This window comes from Oncorhynchus masou, chromosome 13 (genome assembly GCF_036934945.1).
Source record: "Oncorhynchus masou masou isolate Uvic2021 chromosome 13, UVic_Omas_1.1, whole genome shotgun sequence".
NCBI lineage: Eukaryota > Metazoa > Chordata > Actinopteri > Salmoniformes > Salmonidae > Oncorhynchus > Oncorhynchus masou.
Window position 1 is genome coordinate 88,282,955 of NC_088224.1, and position 14,596 is coordinate 88,297,550.

At 48.4% G+C, this 14,596-nt stretch overlaps 1 protein-coding gene across 1 annotated transcript in view; it reads right to left on the reverse strand.

The window, feature by feature from the left end:
* The window catches only part of LOC135553180 (voltage-gated potassium channel subunit beta-2-like), a 217,510-nt gene that overhangs the window by 76,764 nt on the left and 126,150 nt on the right, over positions 1–14,596 (reverse strand). The window contains exons 4-5 of the mRNA XM_064985348.1: positions 6,028–6,033; positions 1,352–1,389 (exon numbers count right to left, since the gene is read on the reverse strand). Coding sequence (XP_064841420.1) covers positions 1,352–1,389; positions 6,028–6,033 — 44 coding nt within the window. The remainder of the gene's footprint in view (positions 1–1,351; positions 1,390–6,027; positions 6,034–14,596) is intronic.

The window sequence follows — 14,596 nt, forward strand, 5'->3', positions numbered from 1 at the left end:
CTGACCCTGTGTCTCTCTCTCCGTCCCTGTGTCTTTCTCTCTGACCCTGTGTCTCTCTCTCCGTCCCTGTGTCTCTCTCTCTCTGTCCCTGTGTCTCTCTCTGTCCCCGTGTCTCTCTCTCTGCCCCTGTGTCTCTCTCTCTGACCCTGTGTCTCTCTCTCTGTCCCTGTGTCTCTCTCTGTCCATGTGTGTCTCTCTCTCTGTCCCTGTGCCTCTCTCTCCGTCCCTTTGTCTCTCTCTCTTTCCCTGTGACTCTATCTTTGTCCCTGTGTCTCTCTCTCTGTCCCTGTGTCTCTCTCTGTCCATGTGTGTCTTTCTCTCTGACCCTGTGTCTCTCTCTGTCCCTGTGTCTCTCTCTCTCTGTCCCTGTGTGTCTCTCTCTCTGTCCCTGTGTCTCTCTCTCTCTTTCCCTGTGTCTCTCTCTCTTTCCCTGTGTCTCTCTCTCTGACCCTGTGTCTCTCTCTCTGCCCCTGTGTCTCTCTCTGCCCATGTGTCTCTCTCTCTGACCCTGTGTCTCTCTCTCTGTCCCTGTGTCTCTCTCTCTGACCCTGTGTCTCTCTCTCTGTCCCCATGTCTCTCTCTCTGTCTCTGTGTCTCTCTCTGTCCATGTGTGTCTTTCTCTCTGACCCTGTGTCTCTCTCTCCGTCCCTGTGTCTCTCTCTCTGTCCCTGTGTGTCTCTCTCTGTCCCTGTGTCTCTCTCTCGGACCCTGTGTCTCTCTCTCTGTTCCTGTGTCTCTCTCTCTGTCCCTGTGTCTCTCTCTGTCCATGTGTGTCTCTCTCTCTGACCCTGTGTCTCTCTCTCTGTCCCCATGTCTCTCTCTCTGTCTCTGTGTCTCTCTCTGTCCATGTGTGTCTTTCTCTCTGACCCTGTGTCTCTCTCTGTCCCTGTCTCCTGTGTCTCTCTCTGTCCCTGTCCCTGTGTGTCTCTCTCTCTGTCCCTGTGTGTCTCTCTCTGACCCTGTGTCTCTCTCTCCGTCCCTGTGTCTCTCTCTCTGTCCCTGTGTGTCTCTCTCTGTCCCTGTGTCTCTCTCTCGGACCCTGTGTCTCTCTCTCTGTTCCTGTGTCTCTCTCTTGGTCCCTGAGTCTCTCTCTCTGTCCTTGTGTCTCTCTCTCTATGCCGTAGCTAAGGGTACTACATTACGCAGACCGCTGGGCAGGCTGGCCCTACCACACATCTAAGTGGCACGCAGAGATTTTACAGCGAGTACACTCTGAAACACATAACTAACTTTGTGTCTGCTGAAGATAAGAGTAGATGTAGAGCAGTAGAAACCAGAGGTTAAAGACTGTATCCATTTCCTGTCTCCATGAAACCAACCAGAAAAAAATATTAGGAAATGATGGTCCTACCTCGTCTGTAATCTGACCACCAAACGTTACCCAGGTACCTGAAACAGAGACAGAGGGAGCTGTTAGAAGATGTAGCATCACAGTATCGGGGAAACTGTGGTTCCTTGCATGTACATCACTGTATATGTGCCCAGTCCTTGACATAGGCAGGAGCTCAATACTGCTTCAGATCCTGTTCCTCTTATCGAATATAAGCTCCAAAGTATTGACGGGTACCAGCACATCACTATAAACAGCACCGGGCACCTACTTCAGTCCAAGTCAAACTCTCTACATGCCATTGTAGAGAGTCCCAGACGTTGTGCTGACAGTTACTAAACGTATGTTAAAGGCTGGGATGTCAGAGGGAGTGATTCCTACAGGCCTTTCCTCTGAGGCAACAGCACTGAGCCCAGACAGAATAAGCTGCCGGTATAAATCTGCCCTGTCAGGAGAACAGCATGCAGGCAGAGTGCATACAGTGTGTGTGTGTGTGGGGGGTACGTGTGTGTGTGTGTGTGTGTGTGTGTGTGTGTGTGTGTGTGTGTGTGTGTGTGTGTGTGTGTGTGTGTGTGTGTGTGAGTGAGTGTGTGTGTGTGTGTGTGTGGGGGGGTACGTGTGTGTGAGTGTGTGTGTGTGTGTGGGGGGGGGTACGTGTGTGTTTATGGGTACGTGTGTGTGTGTGTGTGTGTGTGTGTGTGTGAGTGTGTGTGTGTGTGTGAGTGTGTGTGTGTGGGGTGGGGGGGGGTAGGTGTGTGTTTCTGGGTACGTGTGTGTGTGTGTGTGTGTGTGTGTGTGTGAGTGTGCATGCATGTGCGTGCGTGTATGTGTTCGTGTGTGTGTGTGTGTGTGTGTGTGTGTGTATACATGCATGCATGCAATCCCATACTCATGACAGCCCTCTAAATACCAAAGACAGGTCAGACAGAAGGCCAACTCATGACCCTGTAAAGACGTTGCATCACACTCCTAACCTGAGGTATGGATGTACAGTTGCTATGGACAGGGCTAATAGTTAGGGGTTTTAGACACAGTGGTAGTAGTTGTGTTTGGGTGGGATCCAGGGGCATATTTCAATATACCCAGTATATTGGTATGTCGCCCAGGCCTAGTAATAGGAACACCTTAAAACACCAACAGGGAGAAGGAGGAGCAGCACTGCCGAATTCAACAATGAAACTATTGCTGCTAACTTGAGTGGAGGAAAGTATTACAGAGTGAAGAAAATAGGTATTAACAGAGTGGAGAATATAGATATTAGGAGTTCCTCTGTCCAGTGTCTGTTCTTTTGCCCATCTTAATCTTTTCTTTTTATTGGCCAGTCTGGGATATGGCTTTTTCTTTGCAACTCTGCCGAGAAGGCCAGCATCCTGGAGTCGCCTCTTCACTGTTGACGTTGAGACTGGTGTTTCGCTGGTACTATTTAATGAAGATTCCAGTTTAGGACTTGTGAGGCATCTGTTTCTCAAACGAGACACTTTAATTTACTTATCCTCTTGCTCAATTGTGCACCGGGGCCTCCCACTCCTCTTTCTACTCTGGTAAAAGCCAGTTTGCGCTGTTCTGTGAAGGGAGTAGTATCTAGTGTTGTATGTGACTTTCAGTTTCTTGGCAATTTCTCCCATTGGAATAGTCTTCATTTCTCAGAACAAGAATAGACTGACGAGGTTCGGAAGAAAGTGCATTGTTTCTGGCCATTTTGAACCTGTAATGGAACCCACAAATGCTGATGCTCCAGATACTCAACTAGTGTAAAGAAGGACAGTTTTATTGCTTCTTCAATCAGAAAAACAGTTTTCAGCTGTGCTAACATAATTTCAAAAGGGTTTTCTAATAATCAAGTAGCCTTTTAAAATGATAAACTTGGATTAACTAACACAATGTGCCATTGGAACACAGGCGTGATGGTTACTGACAATGGGCCTCTGAATGCCGATGTAGATATATAGATATATACCTCCACCTGTCTGCTCAAAGACCTCATCCCTGTCCTGTCCCACTGTCCCCCTCCACCTGTCTGCTCTAAGACCTCATCCCTGTCCTGTCCCACTGTCCCCCTCCACCTGTCTGCTCTGAGACCTCATCCCTGTCCTGTCCCACTGTCCCCCTCCACCTGTCTGCTCTAAGAACCATCCCTGTCCTGTCCCACTGTCCCCCTCCACCTGTCTGCTCTGAGACCTCATCCCAGTCCTGTCCCACTGTCCCCCTCCACCTGTCTGCTCTAAGACCTCATCCCTGTCCTGTCCCACTGTCCCCCTCCACCTGTCTGCTCTAAGAACCAGCCCTGTCCTGTCCCACTGTCCCCCTCCACCTGTCTGCTCTGAGACCTCATCCCTGTCCTGTCCCACTGTCCCCCTCCACCTGTCTGCTCTGAGACCTCATCCCTGTCCTGTCCCACTGTCCCCCTCCACCTGTCTGCTCTAAGACCTCATCCCTGTCCTGTCCCACTGTCCCCCTCCACCTGTCTGCTCTGAGACCTCATCCCAGTCCTGTCCCACTGTCCCCCTCCACCTGTCTGCTCTGAGACCTCATCCCAGTCCTGTCCCACTGTCCCCCTCCACCTGTCTGCTCTAAGAACCATCCCAGTCCTGTCCCACTGTCCCCCTCCACCTGTCTGCTCTGAGACCTCATCCCAGTCCTGTCCCACTGTCCCCCTCCACCTGTCTGCTCTAAGACCTCATCCCAGTCCTGTCCCACTGTCCCCCTCCACCTGTCTGCTCTAAGACCTCATCCCTGTCCTGTCCCACTGTCCCCCTCCACCTGTCTGCTCTGAGACCTCATCCCTGTCCTGTCCCACTGTCCCCCTCCACCTGTCTGCTCTAAGAACCAGCCCTGTCCTGTCCCACTGTCCCCCTCCACCTGTCTGCTCTGAGACCTCATCCCTGTCCTGTCCCACTGTCCCCCTCCACCTGTCTGCTCTGAGACCTCATCCCTGTCCTGTCCCACTGTCCCCCTCCACCTGTCTGCTCTAAGAACCAGCCCTGTCCTGTCCCACTGTCCCCCTCCACTTGTCTGCTCTGAGACCTCATCCCAGTCCTGTCCCACTGTCCCCTCCACCTGTCTGCTCTAAGACCTCATCCCTGTCCTGTCCCACTGTCCCCCTCCACCTGTCTGCTCTAAGACCTCATCCCAGTCCTGTCCCACTGTCCCCCTCCACCTGTCTGCTCTGAGACCTCATCCCTGTCCTGTCCCACTGTCCCCCTCCACCTGTCTGCTCTAAGACCTCCCAGTCATCCCCCTCCACCTGTCCTGTCATCCACTGTCCCCCTCCACCTGTCTGCTCTAAGACACTGTCACCTGTCTGCTCTGTCATCCCAGTGTCCCACTGTCCCCCTCCACCTGTCTGCTCTAAGACCTCATCCCAGTCCTGTCCCACTGTCCCCCTCCACCTGTCTGCTCTAAGACCTCATCACTGTCCTGTCCCACTGTCCCCCTCCACCTGTCTGCTCTGAGACCTCATCCCAGTCCTGTCCCACTGTCCCCCTCCACCTGTCTGCTCTAAGACCTCATCCCAGTCCTGTCCCACTGTCCCCCTCCACCTGTCTGCTCTAAGACCTCATCCCAGTCCTGGGACTGTCACAAGAGACACCTGTCTGCTCTAAGACCTCATCCCTGTCCTGTCCCACTGTCCCCCTCCACCTGTCTGCTCTGAGACCTCATCCACAGCTGACACCAGGGAGACACAGGAGACACAGCTGACACAGGAGACACAGCTGATACCAGGGAGAGACAGGAGACACAACTGACACCAGGGAGACACCAGGGAGACACAAGAGACACAGCTGACACCAGAGAGATACAGGAGACACAACTGACACCAGGGAGACACAGGAGACACAGCTGACACAGCTGACACAGGAGACACAGCTGACACAACTGACACCAGGGAGACACAGCTGACACCAGGGAGACACAGGAGAGAGGATGGGAGTTGGTCTAAAAATACCAGGTCAGAAAGTGTTGATGGATCAGTTTACACGGATCAATTTCTCCCTCACTTCTGTTGCCTGTTTAATAGCCAAGTAGCATGAGGAAAACACACACACACACGCACGCGCACGCACGCACACACACACACACACACACACACACACACACACACACACACACACTCACACACACACACACACACACACACACACACACACACACACACACACACACACACACACACACACACACACACACACACACACACACACACACACACACACACACACACACACACACACACACACACACACACTTTGTGTCCTCCCTCCCAATTAGCAATGGGCAAAGCCAGAACCGCAGTGAGGTACTTATCGACCGTACCGCAGAACAACCGTAAATCGACTGGATGTCTAAGCGCTAACCGGTTCGGTAATTGTACATTTACAACGGGCAGTTCATTCTTAGCAGGGATTTCTAATATTGATTCGTTCAATCTATCAAAACACTGTATCAGCAGAATTCAGGATTGCAGTGTACTGTACCGAGAGCAGAGATTGGCCATGAATCAAAACACCATTTTATTTTATCTTCTTTATTGAACAAGAATAATCAACTTATTTAATGTATATCTCACATAAAAGTGCCAGTGTTGGGCGAATTAGCTCATTTTTGTCTGTTTTTCTTCTGGGAAGACGAAGCACAGCCGACCTGAAGAGTAGTCTGCAGTTCACAGCATGCATCCAATATACTGTACAACCAATCACCAAGCCCTGAGCTGACAACTACACAACGTAACCCCCAGAGCTACCAAACATGTCCTACACAGTGAAGCTCTTCAGAATGTACCCCTCTATAGTTCATTCATTGGTAGTGTGTAGACTCTAGTGGATGTGTCAGTGTGTAGACTCTAGTGGATGTGTCAGTGTGTAGACTCTAGTGGATGTGTCAGTGTGTAGACTCTAGTGGGTGTGTCAGTGTGTAGACTCTAGTGGATGTGTCAGTGTGTAGACTCTAGTGGATGTGTCAGTGTGTAGACTCTAGTGGATGTGTCAGTGTGTAGACTCTAGTGGATGTGTCAGTGTGTAGACTCTAGTGGATGTGTCAGTGTGTAGACTCTAGTGGATGTGTCAGTGTGTAGACTCTAGTGGATGTGTCAGTGTGTAGACTCTAGTGGATGTGTCAGTGTGTAGACTCTAGACTGTGATGTGTCAGTGTGTAGACTCTAGTGGATGTGTCAGTGTGTAGACTCTAGTGGATGTGTCAGTGTGTAGACTCTAGTGGATGTGTCAGTGTGTAGACTCTAGTGGATGTGTCAGTGTGTAGACTCTAGTGGATGTGTCAGTGTGTAGACTCTAGTGGATGTGTCAGTGTGTAGACTCTAGTGGATGTGTCAGTGTGTAGACTCTAGTGGATGTGTCAGTGTGTAGACTCTAGTGGATGTGTCAGTGTGTAGACTCTAGTGGATGTGTCAGTGTGTAGACTCTAGTGGATGTGTCAGTGTGTAGACTCTAGTGGATGTGTCAGAGACTCTAGTGGATGTGTCAGTGTGTAGACTCTAGTGGATGTGTCAGTGTGTAGACTCTAGTGGATGTGTCAGTGTGTAGACTCTAGTGGATGTGTCAGTGTGTAGACTCTAGTGGATGTGTCAGTGTGTAGACTCTAGTGGATGTGTCAGTGTGTAGACTCTAGTGGATGTGTCAGTGTGTGTCAGTGTGTAGACTCTAGTGGATGTGTCAGTGTGTAGACTCTAGTGGATGTGTCAGTGTGTAGACTCTAGTGGATGTGTCAGTGTGTAGACTCTAGTGGATGTGTCAGTGTGTAGACTCTAGTGGATGTGTCAGTGTGTAGACTCTAGTGGATGTGTCAGTGTGTAGACTCTAGTGGATGTGTCAGTGTGTAGACTCTAGTGGATGTGTCAGTGTGTAGACTCTAGTGGATGTGTCAGTGTGTAGACTCTAGTGGATGTGTCAGTGTGTAGACTCTAGTGGATGTGTCAGTGTGTAGACTCTAGTGGATGTGTCAGTGTGTAGACTCTAGTGGATGTGTCAGTGTGTAGACTCTAGTGGATGTGTCAGTGTGTAGACTCTAGTGGATGTGTAGACAGTGGATGTGTCAGTGTGTAGACTCTAGTGGATGTGTGTGTCAGTGTGTAGACTCTAGTGGATGTGTCAGTGTGTAGACTCTAGTGGATGTGTCAGTGTGTAGACTCTAGTGGATGTGTCAGTGTGTAGACTCTAGTGGATGTGTCAGTGTGTAGACTCTAGTGGATGTGTCAGTGTGTAGACTCTAGTGGATGTGTCAGTGTGTAGACTCTAGTGGATGTGTCAGTGTGTAGACTCTAGTGGATGTGTCAGTGTGTAGACTCTAGTGGATGTGTCAGTGTGTAGACTCTAGTGGATGTGTCAGTGTGTAGACTCTAGTGGATGTGTCAGTGTGTAGACTCTAGTGGATGTGTCAGTGTGTAGACTCTAGTGGATGTGTCAGTGTGTAGACTCTAGTGGATGTGTCAGTGTGTAGACTCTAGTGGATGTGTCAGTGTGTAGACTCTAGTGGATGTGTCAGTGTGTAGACTCTAGTGGATGTGTCAGTGTGTAGACTCTAGTGGATGTGTCAGTGTGTAGACTCTAGTGGATGTGTCAGTGTGTAGACTCTAGTGGATGTGTCATGTGTCAGTGTGTAGACTCTAGTGGATGTGTCAGTGTGTAGACTCTAGTGGATGTGTCAGTGTGTAGACTCTAGTGGATGTGTCAGTGTGTAGACTCTAGTGGATGTGTCAGTGTGTAGACTCTAGTGGATGTGTCAGTGTGTAGACTCTAGTGGATGTGTCAGTGTGTAGACTCTAGTGGATGTGTCAGTGTGTAGACTCTAGTGGATGTGTCAGTGTGTAGACTCTAGTGGATGTGTCAGTGTGTGACTCAGTGTGTGTCAGTCTAGTGGATGTGTCAGTGTGTAGACTCTAGTGGATGTGTCAGTGTGTAGACTCTAGTGGATGTGTCAGTGTGTAGACTCTAGTGGATGTGTCAGTGTGTAGACTCTAGTGGATGTGTCAGTGTGTAGACTCTAGTGGATGTGTCAGTGTGTAGACTCTAGTGGATGTGTCAGTGTGTAGACTCTAGTGGATGTGTCAGTGTGTAGACTCTAGTGATGTGTCAGTGTGTAGACTCTAGTGGATGTGTCAGTGTGTAGACTCTAGTGGATGTGTCAGTGTGTAGACTCTAGTGGATGTGTCAGTGTGTAGACTCTAGTGGATGTGTCAGTGTGTAGACTCTAGTGGATGTGTCAGTGTGTAGACTCTAGTGGATGTGTCAGTGTGTAGACTCTAGTGGATGTGTCAGTGTGTAGACTCTAGTGGATGTGTCAGTGTGTAGACTCTAGTGGATGTGTCAGTGTGTAGACTCTAGTGGATGTGTCAGTGTGTAGACTCTAGTGGATGTGTCAGTGTGTAGACTCTAGTGGATGTGACTCTAGTGTGTGTCAGAGACTCTAGTGGATGTGTCAGTGTGTAGACTCTAGTGGATGTGTCAGTGTGTAGACTCTAGTGGATGTGTCAGTGTGTAGACTCTAGTGGATGTGTCAGTGTGTAGACTCTAGTGGATGTGTCAGTGTGTCAGTGTGTAGACTCTAGTGGATGTGTCAGTGTGTAGACTCTAGTGGATGTGTCAGTGTGTAGACTCTAGTGGATGTGTCAGTGTGTAGACTCTAGTGGATGTGTCAGTGTGTAGACTAGTGGATGTGTCAGTGTGTAGACTCTAGTGGATGTGTCAGTGTGTAGACTCTAGTGGATGTGTCAGTGTGTAGACTCTAGTGGATGTGTCAGTGTGTAGACTCTAGTGGATGTGTCAGTGTGTAGACTCTAGTGGATGTGTCAGTGTGTAGACTCTAGTGGATGTGTCAGTGTGTAGACTCTAGTGGATGTGTCAGTGTGTAGACTCTAGTGGATGTGTCAGTGTGTAGACTCTAGTGGATGTGTCAGTGTGTAGACTCTAGTGGATGTGTCAGTGTGTAGACTCTAGTGGATGTGTCAGTGTGTAGACTCTAGTGGATGTGTCAGTGTGTAGACTCTAGTGGATGTGTCAGTGTGTAGACTCTAGTGGATGTGTCAGTGTGTAGACTCTAGTGGATGTGTCAGTGTGTAGACTCTAGTGGATGTGTCAGTGTGTAGACTCTAGTGGATGTGTCAGTGTGTAGACTCTAGTGGATGTGTCAGTGTGTAGACTCTAGTGGATGTGTCAGTGTGTAGACTCTAGTGGATGTGTCAGTGTGTAGACTCTAGTGGATGTGTCAGTGTGTAGACTCTAGTGGATGTGTCAGTGTGTAGACTCTAGTGGATGTGTCAGTGTGTAGACTCTAGTGGATGTGTCAGTGTGTAGACTCTAGTGGATGTGTCAGTGTGTAGACTCTAGTGGATGTGTCAGTGTGTAGACTCTAGTGGATGTGTCAGTGTGTAGACTCTAGTGGATGTGTCAGTGTGTAGACTCTAGTGGATGTGTCAGTGTGTAGACTCTAGTGGATGTGTCAGTGTGTAGACTCTAGTGGATGTGTCAGTGTGTAGACTCTAGTGGATGTGTCAGTGTGTAGACTCTAGTGGATGTGTCAGTGTGTAGACTCTAGTGGATGTGTCAGTGTGTAGACTCTAGTGGATGTGTCAGTGTGTAGACTCTAGTGGATGTGTCAGTGTGTAGACTCTAGTGGATGTGTCAGTGTGTAGACTCTAGTGGATGTGTCAGTGTGTAGACTCTAGTGGATGTGTCAGTGTGTAGACTCTAGTGGATGTGTCAGTGTGTAGACTCTAGTGGATGTGTCAGTGTGTATGTGTGTGTCAGTGTGTAGACTCTAGTGGATGTGTCAGTGTGTAGACTCTAGTGGATGTGTCAGTGTGTAGACTCTAGTGGATGTGTCAGTGTGTAGACTCTAGTGGATGTGTCAGTGTGTAGACTCTAGTGGATGTGTCAGTGTGTAGACTCTAGTGGATGTGTCAGTGTGTAGACTCTAGTGGATGTGTCAGTGTGTAGACTCTAGTGGATGTGTCAGTGTGTAGACTGTGGATGTGTCAGTGTGTAGACTCTAGTGGATGTGTCAGTGTGTAGACTCTAGTGGATGTGTCAGTGTGTAGACTCTAGTGGATGTGTCAGTGTGTAGACTCTAGTGGATGTGTCAGTGTGTAGACTCTAGTGGATGTGTCAGTGTGTACTCTAGTGGATGTGTCAGTGTGTAGACTCTAGTGATGTGTCAGTGTGTAGACTCTAGTGGATGTGTCAGTGTGTAGACTCTAGTGGATGTGTCAGTGTGTAGACTCTAGTGGATGTGTCAGTGTGTAGACTCTAGTGGATGTGTCAGTGTGTAGACTCTAGTGGATGTGTCAGTGTGTAGACTCTAGTGGATGTGTCAGTGTGTAGACTCTAGTGGATGTGTCAGTGTGTAGACTCTAGTGGATGTGTCAGTGTGTAGACTCTAGTGGATGTGTCAGTGTGTAGACTCTAGTGGATGTGTCAGTGTGTAGACTCTAGTGGATGTGTCAGTGTGTAGACTCTAGTGGATGTGTCAGTGTGTAGACTCTAGTGGATGTGTCAGTGTGTAGACTCTAGTGGATGTGTCAGTGTGTAGACTCTAGTGGATGTGTCAGTGTGTAGACTCTAGTGGATGTGTCAGTGTGTAGACTCTAGTGGATGTGTCAGTGTGTAGACTCTAGTGGATGTGTCAGTGTGTAGACTCTAGTGTGGATGTGTCAGTGTGTAGACTCTAGTGGATGTGTCAGTGTGTAGACTCTAGTGGATGTGTCAGTGTGTAGACTCTAGTGGATGTGTCAGTGTGTAGACTCTAGTGGATGTGTCAGTGTGTAGACTCTAGTGGATGTGTCAGTGTGTAGACTCTAGTGGATGTGTCAGTGTGTAGACTCTAGTGAATGTGTCAGTGTGTAGACTCTAGTGGATGTGTCAGTGTGTAGACTCTAGTGGATGTGTCAGTGTGTAGACTCTAGTGGATGTGTCAGTGTGTAGACTCTAGTGGATGTGTCAGTGTGTAGACTCTAGTGGATGTGTCAGTGTGTAGACTCTAGTGGATGTGTCAGTGTGTAGACTCTAGTGGATGTGTCAGTGTGTAGACTCTAGTGGATGTGTCAGTGTGTAGACTCTAGTGGATGTGTCAGTGTGTAGACTCTAGTGGATGTGTCAGTGTGTAGACTCTAGTGGATGTGTCAGTGTGTAGACTCTAGTGGATGTGTCAGTGTGTAGACTCTAGTGGATGTGTCAGTGTGTAGACTCTAGTGGATGTGTCAGTGTGTAGACTCTAGTGTGTGTCAGTGTGTAGACTCTAGTGGATGTGTCAGTGTGTAGACTCTAGTGAATGTGTCAGTGTGTAGACTCTAGTGGATGTGTCAGTGTGTAGACTCTAGTGGATGTGTCAGTGTGTAGACTCTAGTGGATGTGTCAGTGTGTAGACTCTAGTGGATGTGTCAGTGTGTAGACTCTAGTGGATGTGTCAGTGTGTAGACTCTAGTGGATGTGTCAGTGTGTAGACTCTAGTGGATGTGTCAGTGTGTAGACTCTAGTGGATGTGTCAGTGTGTAGACTCTAGTGGATGTGTCAGTGTGTAGACTCTAGTGGATGTGTCAGTGTGTAGACTCTAGTGGATGTGTCAGTGTGTAGACTCTAGTGGATGTGTCAGTGTGTAGACTCTAGTGGATGTGTCAGTGTGTAGACTCTAGTGGATGTGTCAGTGTGTAGACTCTAGTGGATGTGTCAGTGTGTAGACTCTAGTGGATGTGTCAGTCTAGTGTGTGTCAGTGTGTACTCTAGTGGATGTGTCAGTGTGTAGACTCTAGTGGATGTGTCAGTGTGTAGACTCTAGTGGATGTGTCAGTGTGTAGACTCTAGTGGATGTGTCAGTGTGTAGACTCTAGTGGATGTGTGTGTAGACATGTGTCAGTGTGTAGACTCTAGTGGATGTGTCAGTGTGTAGACTCTAGTGGATGTGTCAGTGTGTAGACTCTAGTGGATGTGTCAGTGTGTAGACTCTAGTGGATGTGTCAGTGTGTAGACTCTAGTGGATGTGTCAGTGTGTAGACTCTAGTGGATGTGTCAGTGTGTAGACTCTAGTGGATGTGTCAGTGTGTAGACTCTAGTGGATGTGTCAGTGTGTAGACTCTAGTGGATGTGTCAGTGTGTAGACTCTAGTGGATGTGTCAGTGTGTAGACTCTAGTGGATGTGTCAGTGTGTAGACTCTAGTGGATGTGTCAGTGTGTAGACTCTAGTGGATGTGTCAGTGTGTAGACTCTAGTGGATGTGTCAGTGTGTAGACTCTAGTGGATGTGTCAGTGTGTAGACTCTAGTGGATGTGTCAGTGTGTAGACTCTAGTGAATGTGTCAGTGTGTAGACTGTGTCAGTGTGTAGACTCTAGTGGATGTGTCAGTGTGTAGACTCTAGTGAATGTGTCAGTGTGTAGACTCTAGTGGATGTGTCAGTGTGTAGACTCTAGTGGATGTGTCAGTGTGTAGACTCTAGTGGATGTGTCAGTGTGTAGACTCTAGTGGATGTGTCAGTGTGTAGACTCTAGTGGATGTGTCAGTGTGTAGACTCTAGTGTGTCATGTGTAGACTCTAGTGTGTAGTGTGTAGACTCTAGTGGATGTGTCAGTGTGTAGACTCTAGTGGATGTGTCAGTGTGTAGACTCTAGTGAATGTGTCAGTGTGTAGACTCTAGTGGATGTGTCAGTGTGTAGACTCTAGTGAATGTGTCAGTGTGTAGACTCTAGTGGATGTGTCAGTGTGTAGACTCTAGTGGATGTGTCAGTGTGTAGACTCTAGTGGATGTGTCAGTGTGTAGACTCTAGTGGATGTGTCAGTGTGTAGACTCTAGTGGATGTGTCAGTGTGTAGACTCTAGTGGATGTGTCAGTGTGTAGACTCTAGTGGATGTGTCAGTGTGTAGACTCTAGTGGATGTGTCAGTGTGTAGACTCTAGTGGATGTGTCAGTGTGTAGACTCTAGTGGATGTGTCAGTGTGTAGACTCTAGTGGATGTGTCAGTGTGTAGACTCTAGTGGATGTGTCAGTGTGTAGACTCTAGTGGATGTGTCAGTGTGTAGACTCTAGTGGATGTGTCAGTGTGTAGACTCTAGTGGATGTGTCAGTGTGTAGACTCTAGTGGATGTGTCAGTGTGTAGACTCTAGTGGATGTGTCAGTGTGTAGACTCTAGTGGATGTGTCAGTGTGTGTCAGTGTGTACTCTAGTGGATGTGTCAGTGTGTAGACTCTAGTGGATGTGTCAGTGTGTAGACTCTAGTGGATGTGTCAGTGTGTAGACTCTAGTGGATGTGTCAGTGTGTAGACTCTAGTGGATGTGTCAGTGTGTAGACTCTAGTGGATGTGTCAGTGTGTAGACTCTAGTGGATGTGTCAGTGTGTAGACTCTAGTGGATGTGTCAGTGTGTAGACTCTAGTGGATGTGTCAGTGTGTAGACTCTAGTGATGTGTCAGTGTGTAGACTCTAGTGGATGTGTCAGTGTGTAGACTCTAGTGGGTGTGTCAGTGTGTAGACTCTAGTGGATGTGTCAGTGTGTAGACTCTAGTGGATGTGTCAGTGTGTAGACTCTAGTGGATGTGTCAGTGTGTAGACTCTAGTGGATGTGTCAGTGTGTAGACTCTAGTGTGTGTCAGTGTGTAGACTCTAGTGGATGTGTCAGTGTGTAGACTCTAGTGAATGTGTCAGTGTGTAGACTCTAGTGGATGTGTCAGTGTGTAGACTCTAGTGGATGTGTCAGTGTGTAGACTCTAGTGGATGTGTCAGTGTGTAGACTCTAGTGGATGTGTCAGTGTGTAGACTCTAGTGGATGTGTCAGTGTGTAGACTCTAGTGGATGTGTCAGTGTGTAGACTCTAGTGGATGTGTCAGTGTTTAGACTCTAGTGGATGTGTCAGTGTGTAGACTCTAGTGGATGTGTCAGTGTGTAGACTCTAGTGGATGTGTCAGTGTGTAGACTCTAGTGGATGTGTCAGTGTGTAGACTCTAGTGGATGTGTCAGTGTGTAGACTCTAGTGGATGTGTCAGTGTGTAGACTCTAGTGGATGTGTCAGTGTGTAGACTCTAGTGGATGTGTCAGTGTGTAGACTCTAGTGGATGTGTCAGTGTGTAGACTCTAGTGGATGTGTCAGTGTGTAGACTCTAGTGGATGTGTCAGTGTGTAGACTCTAGTGGATGTGTCAGTGTGTAGACTCTAGTGGATGTGTCAGTGTGTAGACTCTAGTGGATGTGTCAGTGTGTAGACTCTAGTGGATGTGTCAGTGTGTAGACTCTAGTGGATGTGTCAGTGTGTAGACTCTAGTGGATGTGTCAGTGTGT